General features: G+C 40.8%; 1 protein-coding gene across 1 annotated transcript in view; it reads right to left on the bottom strand.

Annotated features, from left to right (window-relative positions):
• cd2ap (CD2-associated protein) overlaps nt 1-21,106 on the bottom strand; it is a 123,901-nt gene that overhangs the window by 72,223 nt on the left and 30,572 nt on the right. Inside the window, exons 3-5 of the mRNA XM_079643084.1 lie at nt 8,838-9,015; nt 7,249-7,349; nt 6,121-6,247 (exon numbers count right to left, since the gene is read on the bottom strand). Coding sequence (XP_079499210.1) covers nt 6,121-6,247; nt 7,249-7,349; nt 8,838-9,015 — 406 coding nt within the window. The remainder of the gene's footprint in view (nt 1-6,120; nt 6,248-7,248; nt 7,350-8,837; nt 9,016-21,106) is intronic.

Here is a 21,106-nt window from a genome sequence, read left to right as displayed (position 1 = left end):
CGCTTCGCCCATTCACTTGAATGGGGTGACGTAGAAGATTTGTAATCTTCGCCGAACTGCATTGTGGGGAGCATAGCATGGCTTTGCAAGCATCACGAGCATCTATCGGCATCAAAAGTTGAACAATGTTCAACTTTTGAGGCTCGATGCTTGGCATCAGCCAATCAAATCCCGTTTTTGCAAATCCCGCCAGTGCAAGCGCAGCCAATCAAACCACGTGCAAGCTGGGAGAGCCAGACCGCAGTTCATTTCCTCATATTCCAAACGAGATATTACGGTAGCAAATCACCCGGTTCTTTACGACCGGAACTATTTACCGGGATACAAACCGGAGGAACCAGGCATGGAGGGAGGTGGCAGAGACAGTGGGTGAAACTGATATTTTTTTCGCCTGTTTGGAGAGTTTATATCCAGTTTGCTTCGTTTTAACATTGCTATTGCTTTGTATGTCGGGGGCGGGAGATTCATGTGATTGGTTGCTCGCAAAAAATCGCCAAGCTTCAGACACGCCCAGCTTCAAGATTTTTTCATGCCTGTAGTGTAGACGGGCCGTAAGACCAGTATAGAGGAATGTTAAGCCCTCCCACTATTTTCCAAGAGGGCGTTGCCAGATTTTCAATTTCAGGTTTTAACCAGGAGATGGCGCTTCATTCACAAATACAGAAAGACAAGTTTCATGGACTTTCAGTTGTGTTTTGAAGAGCATTTGAACACATCGATATTTTAGATCAACTAAAGTATATCTAATCTTGTGATTCAATAATATATAGTCTTTATATATTAAATAATCATAATAATAATGTAAATGTTTACATTACACTTCTTTATTTGTTATGCTCATACTTTTACCTTTACAATCGTTTGCTTTAATATGCAATATATTTTTTGTATATTTTTGTGTTTGCTTCCTCCTGCTCCCTTTCGGACACATACTGTATGATTTATTATTATTATTAATATGAAGATAGTATTAAGATAAGATAAGATGTTACTTTATTGATTGAACATTTTAGTTTAGAATGTGCTGTCCCACGGTAATTCAGAAGGCTCACAGGTCACATTCTGACCATAATTTAAAACAATAGGTGCTTTCACACCGTCTACAGTTTGATTTGTATAGAGGGAGCTCTGTGGCCAGTGTTCGAATTACCCATTTGCTTTCGGGGAAGCCCTATTATTCAGTGCACATCCTGCTACTAAATATATCACACGCACGCTCTGTTGGCTGGCGCAGCAGCAGTTGAGTAAAGTTGGAACGATATTGGCAGATTCAGATTTCACGGATCAATAACTCATGAACAAAACGTTATTCAGACACAAATGACGTCTCCCAAGTACCGTGGTAAGGTTGACAACGAACTACATTTTTATCAAAAAAAGCCAATACGTGCTGTCCTCCAAACTGGAAACATTACATTGGTCTCTATCCGCGGCCAGAGAAGAAATGAGTGCTCAGGGACCGTCTGCAAAGTGTAACTCCGAAAAAAGAGAATACAATAATATTCAATCACTATTATACAGCTTATTACTACCAAACTCACCACACACATCAATAGTCTCCTGTTGGTCAGACTACAGCAGAGAGTTTGGAAGAATGTGCTTTTGAATAATTTTGGTGAATATTTCTAATGTAAAATCTTCAATAAATATGGCATCATCTTCAATAACGTTACTATTATACATTATATTTATACGAAACTCACTACACACATCAATAGTCTCCTGGTGGTCAGACTACAGCAGAGAGTTTGGAAGAATATGGTTTTGAATAATTTTGGTGAATATTTATAATGTAAAATCATGGCATAATTTTCAATAACCGTCTATACCTCCTGGATCATGGGTGTAATCCTAGACGTTACACAAGAGCAGATGGCCAGGCAAGAGCTACTGATTATTCAAAGTATTTGCATCCCTTTAGTACTGTAGGCTTGAGAAAGGAGACTGAACTGTGTCTACAGGCAACTTCCAGCGTTATTATAATCAATCAATCAATCAATCAATAATTCTTTTTAACCAATACATTTAGAATATAAGCTTCCCTTTTTTTCTTGTTCCTGTTGAGAAAAATAAAAAATGAATACTGTGTAAATGAAATTATTGTTTTGCACCTGTATATTATAGAAAATAACACTTATGTTTACATATTCCATAGGTTTTTCAGGTCACATTTGATCTATATGATGGAGCCATTGGATTTGTCAATATAAGAAATCAAAACCAAACCATATTCTTCCAAACTCTCTGCTGTAGTCTGACAACCAGAAGACTATTGATGTGTGTAGTGAGTTAGGTAGAAATATACTGTATAATAGTAACGTTATTGAAGATGATGCCATATTTATTGAAGATGTTACACTATAAATATTCCCCAACATTACTCAAAAGCACATTCTTCCAAACTCTCAGCTGTAGTATGAGCATCAGGAGACTATTGATGTGTGTAGTGAGTTTGGTAGTAATACTTTATAATAGTGAAGTGATTGAATATTATTGTATTCTCTTTTTTCGGTGTTGCACTTTGCAGACGGTCCCTGAGCACTCGTTTCTTCTCCGGCTGCGGAAAGAGACCAATTTAATGTGTCCAGCTCGGAGGACGGCGCATATTGCCTTTTTTTTATCAACATGTGATTATAGTTGTCAACCTTATCACGGTACTTAGGAGACGTCATTTGTGTCTGAATAACGTTTTGTTCATCAGTTATTGATCCGTGAAATCCGAATCTGCCATATTGTTCTAACTTTACTCAACTCGCAGCAGCGCGGATTCGATCAATTGCTATAAAAACACTCTGCTACTACTACAGACGGTGTCACTACAGACGGTGTCACTACAGACGGTGTCACTACGCCGGCGGCTGTGGCCGTTGTTGAAGCGAATCCAAAAGCTGTGACGCTTGGCTGTTTTCGTTTTGCCATATTTTTTATTATAAAGCCAGAGTTAACAAAATATCAATATGAACATTTCAAATACCGCGCCGGCATCACCGCCGTAACCATAGCAACTTAAGTAAGAATGCAGCGCCGCCACGTAAAGATGGCAACACCCAGACATATTCACAAATATAAAACAAATATTCAGAAACTGTAATGAACAATAAGTATTATTTATTTCAAGATCTGTTATTTACAGAAACTCAACATTTCTAATCTGTGTGACACAAATATGCACGATTGTTTGGGGCTCCCCCTATTTATCTCAAAGTCAGCCATCAAGGGAGCTCCCTCCCTCTTCGGGGGAGCCAAGCTCCCCCTGGCTCCCCCCCATTTCAAACAGTGTCTGTGGCTGAATGGCCAGCGATTAGGTGCGGCGCATTTATCATAGGTGATCAGGGCTAACTGCCTGCCGTCAGATTTCATTTAGAAAACAGATCTGATTTTAAGACTATTTCTGCGCTCATAAAGAATGATAACAATAAGAGTAATGCGTATTGAACTGGTTTCATTAATTAGTGAGTTTATTTAACACTGGAACCGCCAATCGGGTCAATTTGTGTGATGTGTGTTGTGTGTGTGCAATGTAACTTTTTTTCAATAAAATATTAAAGTCTCCCAGTCCGTGACTTTTCCTGAAAGTGTGTTATGTAGCACCCTATGTTGTTAAAAATTGCATTCTAATAGCGGGATTTGACGGGTTTAGGTAGGCCTATGCAAAAACCTCTGGCGGTTCTAGTGTTAAGGTAATTAGGTACAGTACAAGCCCTTTTTTATCAGTAACGAATTTAGCAGTTGAACATAAAAGTCAACTAACTGAGGGTCACTTGCAATGACAGTGTTGTGTCTAACTGTAAGTTTCTCACTCAGAGTAACCTACAGTTAATTTAGCTGCTGAAGAAGAAAGATCAGGGGCGGAGGGGGGGGGGGGAGAGAGCTGTGGTTGATGGGCCATTAGTTGTTTAAATACACAGCTGAGAGCTGCCGTTTCATTCAGACTGTTTAAACAACTGTAACAACGGACTGTTTTTCTTAGCGGATGCATGTCAATTTAAATCAATACATACAACTATTTTTTAGATCAATAAAAACATTTTCTAAATCCATAAAAGCATTTAAATTAATACTGGGAGTCATGTCGTTACTTTGTTGAGAATGTGGCCGTGTAATAAGCGGGATAATTTGCAGCGACTTGTTCCTTATGGGGAATATAGCACCCGTCATGCAGATAAGGATCCCTCCGCTACACTTTGGGATCCTGATTTGCCGACGAGGCTCCATTAAAATATACATATTTTTGGTGAATTACTGAATTTAGGCACGTTAATAACGTTTTAATGAAGTTGAATACAGTATATTCATACGTGTCAGTGATTTCATGTCAATTCGGCGAACATAAACATAAATGATCGTGGTGAAGATGATTAAATTAGGATTACAAATCGAGAGCCGGGCTGCATTTCCTCCTGTTTGTTTTTTTCGACTAAACAACATTATTTTGTTAAATAACAACATGGTGATGTTTTGTAAATGATTACATGTCTCTTATTTAGCACAGTAGTATGATATCCGTGACATATGGATCTTAACAAAGTTCCGCTGTACATCCAGCGTACTGTATCTGACTTTATTTCACATGAGCTCCAGTGTGGAACCCCACTGCACCCCTTGGTGGATCAATGATCCATTGCAGCTGGCTTCATTATAATTTCATTTATCTATCACGGGGGCGGTCTCAAGTCAAGCTGGAGGTTTTCCCTTGAGCGAGGGCAGATCACGTACCAATCACGGCCCTCGCGTTTCAAACTGTCTGAAATGAATCGCTACATCTGTATCATGCTATTTTTAGGCAATAGCATAGGACTAAAAAAGATGTCTAAGAAGTGTTTTGCTCAAAATACCAAACAGAGGGTGCAGAGCTTATGCCTGCTCATGCGGGAGATTCTACAGCAGATTCTACGGCAGATTGTCAGCTAAACAATACCGTGATTTAACACCATATCATGTTCCAAACCACATCAAGGATTATTTCTGAAACAGCATGCAGCTCAAATGCTTTTTGTCTCGTCGGTTCACCACAAGGACAGTTAAATGTATTTCCTGCTTCTTTACACATACTCTTTCCAGTACAGGTTAGCTCTGAGTGTTAGAATGCTTGCTAATGTAAACAAAGACCATATTACGTCCAAAACAGTCGTGCATTGATTCTGATACAGCGCCGTTTCTGATAGGGCCGTGGGCGTAAAGCCAGCCCACATTTAAGATGTTGCGTTATATAGGACGCAAATCTGGATCAGCTCCGTTGTACCCCCGTTTTTAGACAAGTGGGTACGGAGGAAAATAGAGAGGGTTTTATTTTCAGACACTTTGTGAGTCTCCTTACACACCAGGGACACATATTTATGTATAAAAGACATACAAAAGTGCTTTTTTCATGATAGGTACCCTTTAAATTAATTTACCATTTTCAAATCAATATTGTAAGTCAAGTCGTTGGTTTATTTAGTACATTGTTGTCTAATATGCGGAAAGACGAACATCGACAGGGTGGTCAGGATCCCCATGTGTAGCTAAGTAGCAAATTTGTAAAAGGCAGTTATGATATTTGACCCTACACTATATGTTCTCACATTGTAGCGATTAAATGTAATCCCTTAATATCTAACCTCAAGCTGTAGATCCTTACATGTGTACACACACCTCATACACAGCAGTAGATCCCAGTCATATAACTAGCAGACTAAAAGGCTCAGAAACATCCAGCTGCAGACTGAACACTCAGCCAAGCTGCTTGTTGAGACCTGTTTCACCTGTCCTGCAATGACAATCTGAACACCACCTTTTCTACACTTCACGTACAATACAATAATAATCATCATAATGAAACAAAAACAACAATTTCAAAATGTTCTGTCTCAACGAGTTCTCCAAAGTCTAACAGTCTGACAGAGGTATTAGAAATAGACTGTGCGCATAGCATCTGCGATTACAGCCACAGTAACATTTAAGAAGAACCAGAAATTCAGTCAATTTGCTTATTTCAAGCAAATGCACTTGCCTTGGGATTTTCTGGTATCGTCCCTAACCAAACATACATTTCCAGCATACCTTTTTTAATGTCTGATCCCAACTGAGCTGCATCATTCACACTAATGAGGCCCATCTTGTTTGCAGTTGCTATCTCACCAGTCTCCTCTGCCGCCGTGTCGTTGGACTCCCCCTCCTCTCCAGAGGCATCCAGCTCTTTGACAAAGTTGGAGGGAAACAGTCCTGACTTGCCGTTCGCGTTGCCGCTCCACCAGCCCTCTTCAACCTGCACAGAAAGGACATTAGGAGATATAATCCACCTGACATGGTAATGTTTTTGTCATTTTAAATGCAACCTACTGCAACACCCACTAACATCTGGCTTTGTTCTCAGTGACACAATGAAAATGATTGTGGTATTTATCTCTTGCAGATCTGCTTGGCACAGATACATGAAAACATTAAACCAGGGTGGACAGGCTAATGGGAAAGTAAATGGATAATCATTGAAGACAGGTATGTCCAAACAAGTATGTCTAAATCCCTATTAATAAAAGTAATTATAATAAATTAACATACAATCAATATGCTTTCTTGGACGTCACTGGAGTCTCTTTTGATAGAAACAGCCATTTTACTTTTTGTCCTATAACGCACTTAATCAAAACCTCTTTCTGCAATTCCAACAAAAATCGCCTCTATTTGGAGGGTTTGAACGGTAGACTAAAAAAAGTAAACTAAACTGCTTTGTCTGTTCAGTTTAATACATTGGACACATTGTGAAGTGTTGTTGTGGCGTTTGATACACGTTACATATGTAAAAAGAAATGCATTCTCGCTTACCGACAATATGAAAGGAGTCAGGAATTGACTACTACACAGTGTTTCTTGTGTTTAAAATACTTTGCATGTGCCTACGAATTTAAGTATATTTTTCCACACACACATCCCTTTAATTTATAAAAAAAAAACAATCCTGTGTCTTTCCTGTTCTGACTTGCAGAACCACAAATAACTATTTAACAGTTGGTGTATATTCAGTGGTTAAAAAGTGGTTGTAATGTACACCTATAACAGTGTCTCAAATTACAGACCAAAAATAGATTGTTTATCCAAAACACTAAAAGGTGACCAATGGAAAAAGGCAAGGCCATGGCAGATATCTCAAACATGTATACTCCTCCTAGCTTCTCCAAAAGCACTGTTATCAGAAGTGTCGTACACATATTGGACATTTACATTGCATAAAGACAAAGCATGCATAAAGACAAAGCATGCATTAAATACCTCTTCAGTGATGTCTACGATGTCTCCGATCTTCAGCTCCAGCTCATCCTCATTCTGTGGCTGATAGTCAAACAGAGACTTGCACTGTCTCCTTTTAGGCTCTGTGAAAGGCGGGTCAACAAATCACCAGCTTAGTTAACGAACCTGTTGTATGGCCTCACATGTGCATGTTGGTTAGTGCAAGTCTGAGTTTAATCAAAAGGGAAGGGCTCGGCTGTGTGAAGAGCATGTTTTCATCTCTGCTCAAATGTCAAAAGGGGGCGGTGTAAGAACTGGCAAGCAAGCAAAGGGTTAATCAAGGAAGCAGCAGAGCATTAAAAATGCTCTGAGAATGTTCCAAAGGTGAGTCTGTGGCAGGCAGCAGGCACACCCTGCTCAACTATCTGAAAATATAACCACTAAACAAGAGGTAGTATTGGTGTGATTGTGTTTAAAGACGTTTTCAGCAATGCAACAAAAGATGCCGCATGTGTTTGAGCTGATCTATGAAGGAGAATATGAACTTGGCAGTAACGTAAGCAGTTTATTTGTCAGTGAATACAGCTACAACTCCTCAAGCCTCAGGCCAAGTTCCCATGTCTTGCCACCTGCTGATTAAAGTGAAGAGGGTTAGCCCCAAAATTGGCATCTACTCTAGCTCATTGTTAATTACGGTAGGCTCACTTTGAATGTGTACCAGCTACATAGTTGTGCGTTGATGACCTATTTATGTAGGCCGCCCCGGATGTTAGCATCACAAAGGCTCCATCAACAAAAAATGTTATTGGATTTGGGAAATATTGCATAAAACACGTTTTTGGGCAGGATCATTACCTACATTAACACCACTTTAATGATTTCTGAAGCGTAAATGCAATCACCAGAAGTAGAAATCTAATGTTAGGCTATAAAGGGACTACATCATAATCACATGACTTCCCGTCACAATCACTTTTTGTAAGACTCATAAGCTTCAGACATTAATCAGTGGGGTATTTACTTACACATTTGATACTGTAGAACAAGAAGTAAAAAATCTCTTCAGCTTGTGTTAACCACAGATCTTATTTCAGGCATCTAACCACAAACAACTGAACTAAAAACCAGTGACTTTGAGACAAAGGAATCAGAAGAATAATACTGACAAATACTGACTCATTTCCAGGTCCTTCCTGCACCACTCTATTCTCCTTTTAATGACAATGAATGGAATCACTGTTTCTTCAATTAGTAGATGATCTATCCATCCTTAGCCAGTTGTCCTATTATACTGTATGTCAATTTGTATTGCTCAAAACGCAAAACATCACCATTAGCATCATTTTACAGTTGCATTTTTCCCTGCAGTTGAACTATTTGAGGTCCTAAAAAAACCTTGCCATTATGTAAGAATAGAAACTGTAGCTTGGTTGAAAAAGACAAAGAAAAAACTCATGATAGGATCTTTGAGCAAGACTGGACACGGTGTTGGTATGCAACACACAAATATGCATGAGAGGACACACAAGCCCACAGACAGCACACACAGGTGAAAACATATTTGTGTTGACCCATTGCAGTAAACCACAACTCATCCAGGCAGTTATACACATGTGATTACTGTATCTTACTCTTTGAAGCTGCTGGGGGCTGAGGCAGGAAGCCCCCGGTGGGGATGCCGATGGTGCTCATTCTCTGGACCAGGTTGGCCACGTTTCCTGCGCTCTTCTCTCTCCTTAGAGGCAGAGAGGCTTCTTCTTTCGGCTCAGTCTTTGTTTCCTTGACCTCTTTGGATTCCTTCTTCAGTTCCTACAACAAAAAAACACACAGGAATAAGTCATAAGGCTTGTTTCCCCCCTGGTTTTTAAATGGTTCATTTGGTACCTTTTATAAAGATTATGTTTTATCACGTCACTATATCCAGACAGTAGAAATGAGCCAAAACTCCCAAAAGTAAACCATCCAATCAAAGCCAAGTATTACCTGGAGCAAACTATGCAGCCTTAATACTGATTGATACCTGCAACTAGGGGTTGGCGATATTGAAAAATATATTATCACGATATTTTTCAAGCAGTATCACGATAGACGATATATATCACGCTATTTTTTCATGTCGGTTATTATGGTTATTTTTCAAGTTACTTAACAGTACAACCACCTACAAGGTAACAGAAACTAAAACAAAAAGGAGTAACAGACCAAAATAGCATTTCAAGCTGGTTTTATTTCTGAAATGAATCCCTGAATGAACAATTCAACATTTTGATATGGCTTCAAGGCACAGTTTCTCAGTATAAAAATGAACTTTCTGAGGTAGCACTAGCAGTGAACATCAATAAACATTAAAAGGAGGGTAAAACATAACTAAGTCAAACATAAAACATCAATGAGGAAAAGTCAGTGCCAAACAATTAAAATGTAAACTTTAGACTTGAAGTGCAATAAAAGACTTTAGCATAACTGAAGGGAAAAACTATATAAATACCTTATTGATTAAATAAAATATAAGCCAACAGAATCAAACAAGACAATAAATAAAGACAATAAATAAAGTGCAATACTGTCTATGTTCACACCCAAGCCCAGTAGTGTAGTAGCAATGCGCTGCGGCCACAGTTCATATACGCAACACATCTGACTCGTTGGAGCTAATCTGCAGCACCCAACTCGCTTCAATAACCCTAATGAAGATCTGATTGGAACCCGACTAGAAAACCGCCAACTTTGTGCATTATATGAGCATAATTGTTCAGAGTGAATCAAGAGACATTGAGTGATTCAGCTCTTTCTCACACACTCACTCACACCCAAGCGCACACCTCAGGCCGCCGGAAATATTGGATTTGATTTTTTATTATTTCACAGGTACAGGTACATTAATCTGTAAATAGAGAGGCTATTTTTCATCTGAAGTCCCTGGAAAGATTTGATAAATCACCCTATTGAGACACATTTCATTTAAAATAACAAGTTAACACAATCAATAAAAACATGCAACATAGAGTACTGGACATGTTGATAAAGAAACCATGAAACAAACATACATAACATATCAAGACAAAAAGGACAGGTGAAAGCACAGGCAGTGCAGACAGACAGTGGGTTGTAAGGTGCAGAAGATTGTATCAGTGTTGACGGAGCTGATTCCTCCCTAACCATGTGTTGAACTGGGATTTAAATCAACTGAATAGCAGCTTTCATTTTTATGGCCTGATAAATAGCAATTTATTTGAACTTGAGCATAACGACAAAATAATAGACCAACTGACCAGAAGGAGTCAGCCTTACTCACTTTAAAGCTTAACATACATTAAAGAATACTTTTTCAGTATTTGAGGAAAAAACACAGACACTGCAACGATTGGATTTATATTTAGTCAGCCCTGCCTAGTTTGACAGTTTGGTCGGAGTTCCCAGGCAGGCAGTGATTGACATGGAACCACAGACTTGTCTCTGATTGGCTGTGTTCTTTCAGGCCCAGAGAATATTTTAAATGCCATAAGGAGCACTATGAGGAAGCAGAGGAACCAGATTTTCCTTTAAAGATTATCAGTTACCCGCACTAATATCTTTATATCAGGATAGATTGATAGTTTCAGAAAAGAGGCTTAAAAGTTGTTTCAAAAAAGTTGCTAAATGAACATTAAATGCAGCATAATTAGTTGTTACTATCATACTATAGTTATCATTCAAACTATAAGATGTCAACAAAATAAAATCAGTATTTTTTTTTTTTCATTCTTAACTCGATTTTAAATATAGATGCATTTACTACTCAAACTCCTGATCAATCAGTAGCAGGAAATAATATTATAATATTTAACAATGCTATGTTTAAGATTAGGACGCCCTACAATACATCAAAAGGAAAGTTACTCAGATCAAATTATTTAAAACATTGAAATTAAGAAATTGGATATTGTGTTATTTTGCAGACGACTTTGCGGCATAGCAGACCAATTGTTCAAATTGTTCTAAAAGCACCAAAATTGGCACACATGTAGATTAATACATTCTTAACAATTTTGGATATGGAGGCATTCAAGATTCTCCCCGTAGTAGATTTGGCGGCCATTTTTAAAAATGGCCGCTATTTACCATTAGCGTCATTGAATATGTACCATAATTTGTCTTTTTGTGGATGCTAGATAAGAGGTGATAAGTGTGCTAGAGGTGATAAGTATTGTACAATTACACATACTTGTGTGCTTACCAAATATTGATGATAGCCATTTTGACAAAATGGCTACCATTTTACAAGAAAAATGAATTTTGCAGCGGCAGCGGTGGTGGCAGTGACGGCGGCTGCAGTAATAGTATAGTGTTGGTAGTCATGGTACTTGTAGTAGTAGGTTGTGGTAGTGGTTACAGTGGTGTTTTGTGTCTTTGCAGGTGAGGCTTTGATGGCCATTCAACTGGTGGTGGATTACAGCAGCAGCAGCAGCAGCACCACCTGACATCAGAGACGCGTTGTCAGAACTGCAGCCATGGCAAAGAAGTTCCAACTGGTCGATACTTTTGAGCAACGTACTCCCACAACACCTCCTGAGACAAACTGGAAGCTGTGTCTTGTATGTCAAGAGGAGACAACAGAGTCACTTGTCTGCCCAGTACTGTCTAAACGCCGAGACCCTGGGAGTGGATACACGACAATGGCTGCAAACTTGGTCAAGTTTGATGAACTAGGAAAACTGCCAAGAACTGTTCAGTTACAGAGACTAGATGAAGGACAAGGTGTTGAGGCGACAATGGTTGCCCACCAGGCCAAGTGGCATAAAACATGTATGCTCCAATCAGTGTTGTGCTAGTTACTGAAAACCAGTAACTAGTTACATTACTAGTTACTTCATTTCAAAAGTAACTCAGTTACTTTACTGATTACTTACAACAAAAAGTAATGCGTTACTGTGAAAAGTAACGTTTTAGTTACTTAAAAAAAGGGCTCCCAAAAAAAAAAAGCTCCCATTAATGCCCTTATAGCCTTCATTTAAGTACTGTTATTGCATTGGAGAATAATACAATCTGTTGATCAACTTGACATGCATTTGCATCACTGAACTCTGCTAAGCAATGTGGTCTATACAAAAACAAAGATATGTTTCAAAGTGCCAATTTATCGTCGTCAGAGAGCGATTCCGGTTGATACATGGCAAAGGCTTTCACAAAGTTAGAGCCGTTATCAGTAACCGTGGAGGTAACTTTTGTTGACACTCCATACAAAGAGTGAATGTGGTCAATCTCACTAGCAATAAGATCGTACGTGTGCTTACCCTTTATCCTTTTACAGGCCAACGCAGCTTTCTGGCGTTGTAAAGTGGTGGGGTCTATCCAGTGAGATGTTATCCCGAGGAAGCTTCTGTTGTGGACAGACCAAATGTCTGCGGTGGTCGAGATGTATTCCGGCCCCTCAAATGTTTTCTTTAGCTCGCTATCCATTTTGGTATATTCTTTCTCCAGGTAGTTGGAAAACGTTTTGCGTCCCGTGTGGCGCCCGGACATGGTATCATGCTTACTAGCTCCCTGAAAGCGGGTGACTCCACTGTAGAAATAGCCTGCACGTGTTCAACAACATACCGTGCAATGGCTTTATCCACTTTCACCTGACTAGCAGTCCCTCGGTTGAAATCCAGCCGCTGTTGCTTGGGTGGAGGTGGAGGTGGGGTGGCGTCGGATGGCTCTGGGTCTGTGGTCTTAACTAATAGCTTCGTCCCAGCATGTTGTTTTTGCAGATGTTTTAACAGATTGGAATTGCTGTTTTGAGCAGTAGATAGGATCTTTGACCCGCCAAGACACAACTTACACTTAACTAACACATTCTTTTCTTTATGCTCGAGAAAAGTAAAATAGTGAGCATATCTCCATGCGAAGAAACTCGACTTGTGCTCTGCCGTCGCCATGATAGTATTGTTAGTAGGCTAACTAAACACAAACACGCCCACAAAGCGTCTCCGCATGTGACACAGGAAGTATCTAAGTACATTTACTCAAGTACTTAAGTACAGTTCTCATCTCTGTTCGCCTCGCTGTTGGCGCCGCTCACCAACGTCTGGGAGCCGAGACTATATACAAAAAATAACGGAGTAACGCACCATGTAGTAACGGTAACTGAGTTACTGAATTTAAAAAATAACGCGTTAGAGTACTAGTTACTGCCAAAAATAACGGCGTTACAGTAACGCGTTACTTTGTAACGCGTTAGTCCCAACACTGGCTCCAATACAATAACACAATGCTACGAAGAGCAGAGAAGAGACCCATCGCAAGCAGCTCAGCAGTTGGTAGGAGTGACGATGTCCCAGGCAAGCGCACCAGATCACTTTCTTCAGAAGCCACTTCCAGCGACGCCTCCTGCTTTTTCTGTGGAGAGTCTGGCACAGAGACCCTACATGAAGTAGCAACCTTCCAGGTGGACACACGCGTACGGAAGTGTGCAGCGCAAGTTGGGGACATTGAACTCCTGGCCAGGCTCAGCATGGGTGATATGGTGGCTCTGGAGGCCAAGTACCATTCCAAGTGTTTGTTGGCTCTTTACTATCGTGCAAAGACCACTGTAGAAGCCGAGCAGAAAACTGACCATGAAGGTGTGATGTCAAGAATCGTACTGGCTGAACTGGTCCTGTATATCGAGGAAACCCACCTAGAAGAGGGCATCGCCCCAGTCTTCAGACTCGCAGATCTTGCAAAGCTATACACGACAAGAATGGAACAGCTCGGGGTTGCTTTGTGCAAAAAAGTTAATTGCACAAGGCTGAAAGAGCGCCTGCTAGCCCAGTTACCAGGCCTGAGAGCCCAGAGTAAAGGCTGAGATGTTCTACTAGCGTTTGATGAAGACATTGGTGAAGCGCTAGGCAAAGCCTGCGAGCAAGACTGTGACACTGAGGCAGTTCACCTTGCGCGTGCTGCACAGATAGTTCGTCGATATATGTTTGAAGACACTGACCGATTCAGTGGATCATTCCAAGGCGGTTGTCAGGAGAACTCTGTGCCAAACGTACTAGTTGCAATGATAAATATGGTGCTGGATGGCCCCAGCATCAAGAACCAAAGCCATTCTTCTTCGACACAAGCAGCTCTTTCCATTGCGCAGCTTCTCAAGTTCAACAGTGTCAAGCAAAGGCGGAAGCAGGGAGCAACCAAGACACAGGAGCCTCCAGCTGTCAGACACAGTACGTCTCAAGAAACTCACTGATGCCCTGCTGAGTCTGGCAAATGCACCCACAAGCCTCCAAGAGGACACAATGCATGTCATCGAGAGGTTTGTAATACTCCTGTATGACCGCACAAGCAAATGCAAGGACGTCAACAAGGTGAGAAAGAAGCTCTTTGCAAAGAAGAGCTCTGTTCAGAACATCCCGCCAACCTACGCTGCTCTGGAGCAGCATGTGAAGAGATCTGCCCTTCAGGGTGGTCATGTCTGGGGCCAGGCATTGGTACCAGAGCCCGTGCTCCCTCCACCAACAGACTGGGGCTGGCATCGGAGTGATGATGGGCCCTACACACCACTCTGGACCACACTCCCTGAGGCATCCAAGACCTGCTATGAGCTGGTGTCTTGCGGATGCAAGAAAGGCTGCAGAAACCGCTTCAAGTGCAAGAAGGCTTCACTGCAATGCACTGGTCTGTGTTTCTGTGAAGGCGAATGCCAGTAGATTAGGACAGATAACTTGCGAGCTAACATTATGATCTGTAGACATTCATAATCCTGGTGACCAGATTTGAAAAGCTCAGATTCATAATTAACAGGATGGACGCTACTAGTTATAGTGTGGCAAAAGCTACGTTATTGTATTACATGTATGTACTGCATGATTACACAATACTGAAAGTTATTGTATTGGCAACTGTTTATTGTGTCCTCTTCTTGAATCCACTTAGATTTGTTCATTTATATTAGATATATCCATAAATGTATAACTCTAAGTACTGTGCCTAGAGACTGGGCTTTTGGTCGACTATATAACTACAATCTGACCATACTGTAAACTCCCCGTACTCTGTGTATTATTTTGACTACCATTCCATTGCAATTTTGCCAGCAATTTGAACTAAAAAAGCAACTTGAGCAATTAAAGTGTGTTCCTGAAATCAGGTACTGGTTATTAGAGGTATTATGTCATCGAATATTGAAATCTTCATCAAATTTCCACTTTTTCCACAAAATGGCGGCCAGTTTGGGGGCCATTTTTGAGAAGATTCATCTAAATATCTGTTAAACACTTATTGATGTTAATTCTGATGTAAAAAAAATGAATTTTGGCCCATCTAGCACCATACTAACGACACATAATGAAGTCTATGTAATGACGCTAATGGTAAATGGCGGCCATTTTTCAAAATGGCCGCCATATCTTCCACAGGGCTAATCTGGAATGCCTCCATATCCAAAAATGTTCAGAATATATTAATCTACATGTGTGCCAATTTTGGTGCTTTTATAACAATTTGAACAATTGGTTTCGTATTTTTTACTATGCCGCTGGACTAACATTTATGCTCGCTGTTGTAGCCGTGGTTTAATCACAATTTCCTCAGAAATGCATTACCATACAAAACATCTATTTAAATATTCATTTAAAAAACAACACATGTAGAATAAGATCTGTCAGAGACACACTCGTGGTAAAGGTGACATTAGACATAATAACTAGATCAAATAATGTTTGTCAAAAAGCCTCTTATTAAAAAATTACATTTAGAATCTTAAGCATTTGTCTTTATCAAGTGAGTTACAGGATTGATCAAGACTGTGAAGTGGAACAGAAAGGCAACATGTGAAACAATATGCATCAGTTTCAGATAACATAAGGAGAAGTGAAAAGTGTGTGAGAAGTGTGTTCAGGGGCCTCATTTATAAAAAGGGATATACGCTCAAAAAATAGCGTACGCCAGTTTCTACGCAATGTTTGCGATTTATAAAAATACTAACTTGACGGGAAAATGTGCGGTCCTCCACGCAAACTCCAACCCATGCGTACGCACTGAGCACAAAAACGGGAGAGACGAGAAACTGCGACACCGTTGGCAGAAGGAAGAATGGAGAGAAATATGTGGAAATAATACCATAAATAAAATGTTACCTCTCATTTATCATATATGAAGAATTCATTTTCAAACATTGATTAAAGGCAATCTTAAAATGATTAAACAAACGCCTGTTTGAGACTCCTCAGTGCACACAAAAACATAACTTGGAGAAATAAATACGGATATGTTATTTAAAACCACCTCGAATATGTTGTGTTAATGTTATGATGCGGTAAGCAGGAGGACAGAATTACGTCTAAACTGACGCCGTTTTGCATTTCTATAGGTTGAAGATACGAGCATGGTTTTATATACTATCACGTTTAATCGTGTTTTATGCCGTTTGCCAATACTTGATAAGTCGCTCGTAAAACACAGGAGGTATGGAAACTAAGAACACCATATGTGTTAAATTGTAGGCTAATATAACAACAAATTAGTTGTATTCCCTTTAACTGGTGGATATAGAGTTGCTGGGGTGGGGGGGGGGTTGAGATGCACAGGCTGCAGTGGAGACGCTGAGCACAGCTGATCGATAGCTGATCGACAGCTGGGACACAAATCACCAAATACAAAGAAATAATTCAGATCCAGTCGTCATGACTCCACTCCGGAGGGATTCCCCGATCATTTCTTACAGTTTCTCATCAAGGGGGTGTCTCCTGTCCCCGGTACAAACACACTGCCTGAGGAAGGCTATGTGTATTTATTTTGTCATTAACCTTTTTCGGACCACTTATTTATTTATTTTGGTGACGATCCAACCTCCATGCTGCTACTCTGGTTCAAACTGCATCCACCAAACAATATGATTTATCTCGGCCTCCCCAAAATAACCAAAATCTGACACGGTGTGAGATGTCTCTTTTAGCTGTTCTGTCGTCATTTCCTGCGATCTTCTTCATAAAGTCAGTCAAAATGAATGAATGAAAGGGCGTTTCTTTGACTATTTATAGGCAAATATGGGCGTTACGTGAAGCCCGCAAAAGCTGCACCGCATTTCGAGTCGGTTGTGATTTATAAAGGGAAACCGGCGTAGGAAGTGCAGTACGCACTTTCCTCGCCGGTACGCAATGTTAGGTGAATCGGAAAATGTATGTACCTATTTTTCGGATTTCTACTACGTAAGAAACCTTCCCACGTGAATCCTACGCACGGCGTTATACATGAGGCCCCTGGTGAGCTGAAGAGACACAGGAAAAGACCACAACAATGGCTTTGTAGGTAGGGGCTCAGTGCAAGATTGTACTACCGTAATTTTCGGACTATAAGCTGCGCCTTTTTTCCCATTTTTCGACGCTGCGGCTTATATAACGGTGCGGCTAATCTATGGATTTTTACAGCTAACGGCCACTAGGGGACCTCCTAAATCTATGGATTTTACAGGTTACAGTCCACCACCTTTAACTCTATGGGCTCTATGGCCGGTCCGCGCCCCCCACCTTTAAGCGGCGGACTCCAGCAGGAAAAGCTGGAGGCCGGAAAAGAGTGAGACAGGTAGCGCGCAAAAGTAAAAGTGGAACCGAGAGTGGTACGAGAGACAGAACGAGAACGAGAGCAAGACAGACAGACATTACGAGAGCGAGACAGTTTGTCCCCGTACCACTGGTTGAAAACCACTGCTGTAGATCACTGCCGGTACGTGCGCTGGGAGCGCACCGTTTAAGTTTGAAAGTTGAAAAGTTTGTGTGTCTGAAACGCTATGTGATACAGTACAGTGTACACAGCACAGTACATGTTCTGTAGCTACTATTGCACTAAATGTTAACACTTGAATACGTTATGCAAATATGCAACTTGTTTGTTTTAATGTTAATAAATGGGAGCTTCCTCAAACAGCCGTCTCTTTCCCGACAATCCCCTCTGTGCACGAACCCTTATATATGGTAATTAAACATTAAAACACCTGCGGCTTATAGTCCAGTGCGGCTTATATATGTACACATCATTCAATTTAGCTGCTGCGGCTTATATTCAGGTGCGCCTTATAGTCCGAAAATTACGGTAGTTACTCATGCTAAAAGTAGCCACTGCTAATGATCCCAATGATCCAATCAGTCACATAGCCAGGCAGTAAAACAGCTGCCTGGGAAACTCCAGCAGCACTAAGTCCACATCACACCTTCACTAAATAAAGTCGGGAATAACATACATTATGTGTGTATAAGTACATTTGTCTATAGCCATTCATACTTAGTAGGTTCCAGCATGCACTGGGGAAGACTGAGGTAGAGTACACATTGAACAATCAGCAGACTATGACAAGGCTAAAGACATAACTACATTTGCACGTAACGGTCACTGAAATGTCTCCAAATAACCAAACTGCATGTTTTTAGTCCTTAAAGTTCACTTATCATGCTATTTTTAGGCAATAGCATAGGTCTCAGATATATACAAATATATTTAAAAAACATTTCTATTAAAGATGGGGTAGGTCATTTTGGAGAAACCAGCTCCAGTGCGCTAGAATTTGAAAATGCACAACCGGAAAAAATCTGCATCTTCCTTCAGACTTCCTTACAGAGCACCTTCTTCAACACAAACGAACGTGCACATGACCAACAGTGTTGGGTGTAACGCGTTAAAAAAGTAAAAGTAATATATTACTTTTTGCTGTAACAAATTAATTTAACGCATTACTTATGAAATGTGGGTAATATATTACCCGTTACAATGCTCAGTAACGCAGCTACAACACATTTAAACCCGAAATTAAATGGCGTTTTGTTTTTTAAGAATGTACTAACATCGCAAGACATTCCGAAACCAGAAAATTGTGCGGGTAGATTAGTAAACCTGGTGTTTACCCTTCAGGCTTCACGTTGGGATCTTCGAGGGTGCATAGGCATGCATTGCACCCCCAGTTGAATGTTATGCACCCTCTATTCAAAAAAGAGAACGGAGCAAAAAATACAAAGACAAAAAATGTTGTCAGGTGCGTGTGACCTGCTCCGCTGCGCATGCATCATTTCCAAAGTGCTTCCACAGCAGTGATACACATCTGTGGATAATCATTTATACGAACATGGTTAAAGCAACCATCACTAAACGCCAGCAACACTGCATCTACTGCAGACAGTAGCAATAGGTCGGATGGGGACATCACGTTACCCTCCGTTGTGGACACTAGCTTACTCCCGCCTGACTCGCCGCCCTCGCCCCCGGAGCAGCAGTCTTCGTCGCCCGAAACTACGCTACCCCTCTGCGGCCCGCAGGTGCCAGGATACCACGGCAAAACAAAGCCTGCCCAGGTATACCTAAACAAGTACCCGCCTGTACAGTGGGGTTAGGCGGTCATTTTGCAGCTCGTGGTATACAAATAGACAATGGCTAGAATATTCATGTGAAAATAGTGCCATATTCTGCCATGCCTGTAGAAATGCTGGGTCAAAAATAATGCATACAATAGCACAGATGCATTCACCACGAATGGCTACAAAAAGATCTCATATCCCAAGCTTATCAACGAGCTGATGTTGCAGCTGAAATGTTCTCCAGGTCACAAAGTCAACCTCACATGATGATGTGAACCAGTTTTCAAGCACAGTAAATATTCTCTTCCCAGCGTATATGATGGGACCAAGGTGATGATGTACATGGTTTTAATAATACTTTTGCTTTTCAATGTTTGCCATTTCAAACCATGAGCTGGTTCAAATAATATGTGCCTTGATTTACAATATTTTCTCATTTCTTTTATCAGTACAGTTTTGAAGCTTTTGTGCTTTTCTTTGCCATAGTCCACTTTGGACTATATGAAATATTTCAGGATTGCACTTTTAACTCTCTTGAAATGTTCTCACTTGCTTGGTTTCAAAACATAACAAATGCCATAATATGTTCATTGGGGACCATCAATGCTATTTTTCATTGCTGTTGCCGGCCACTATTGCTCATGTAAACCTACTACTGCTGCGCCCCCTGTAATCTCAGAGGCACCATGAGTCATTTTGTTCTGGAACCGGGCCTGTACACGGCCATATACTACAGAACTACAGAGCCCATTCCGTGTCCTGTTATTGTTTACTTCCTCTCTGCCTTCTTCTGGTAATTTATCTGACATCCAGCGCTCCGTCTTTTAACCTCTTTTCCTTTCTCTTTCTTGATCCTCCTTAGCAACCTTCATTATAGTCCTTGACAGTGGTCTGTACTGTATTAACAACGTGTCACATGTTAAGGCCCTGACACACCAGGCCGAAATCGGCCGTTTTCGATAGTCGGACGACGAAGCGTGCCCTGTCGCCCAAACTCAATTTGGTGTGTCCCGCACCGTCGGCCGTGACACGCCTTATTTGGCCTTTCATGGCCGTGCGTCGGCCACAGGCAGTCGGACAAAAAAATCACTCTTATTGGCTGTTCAGCTAGCGAATCAATGCATGAGAAGCAAAACGGTTGCTTGAGAATGTCTTCCACAAGCAACATTCCAATGGCTGATAGCTCCAGTACCGCACGAAACATGTTTTCGATGGACGAGAGTGAAAATGGAACGCACACGCTATTTGTTTATATCACGTAGTCTGTTCTTCTTCTCTGTCTTCCGGTTGTTGCCTGTTTTTAATGACGAATACACACTACCGCCGCCTGCTGGTAAGGAGAGTTATTGCCACTCACGCATGCACAGTTCGTATGTACTCGGCTGAAGTCTTTGCGGTGTGTTACAGTGTGAAACATGGCCAAGACGCAGGAGAACAGTCGGCGTCAGCATCGGTGAGTTCTCTGGTGACTGCTTGGTGTGTCAGGGCCTTTAAGAATTTACAATCAGAATCGAGTATTAAACTAAGCCGTGTAATACAAGTTGTTAGTAGCCTTAAGGGCCTACACAGTTGTTATGCTATACCACATTGCCCTTCACTGGATGTATAATGAGCTG

The sequence above is a fragment of the Notothenia rossii genome, assembly GCF_949606895.1.
Source record: "Notothenia rossii genome assembly, chromosome: 8".
In the NCBI taxonomy this organism is placed as follows: Eukaryota; Metazoa; Chordata; class Actinopteri; order Perciformes; family Nototheniidae; genus Notothenia; species Notothenia rossii.
This window is presented reverse-complemented; position numbering and strand designations above follow the sequence as displayed.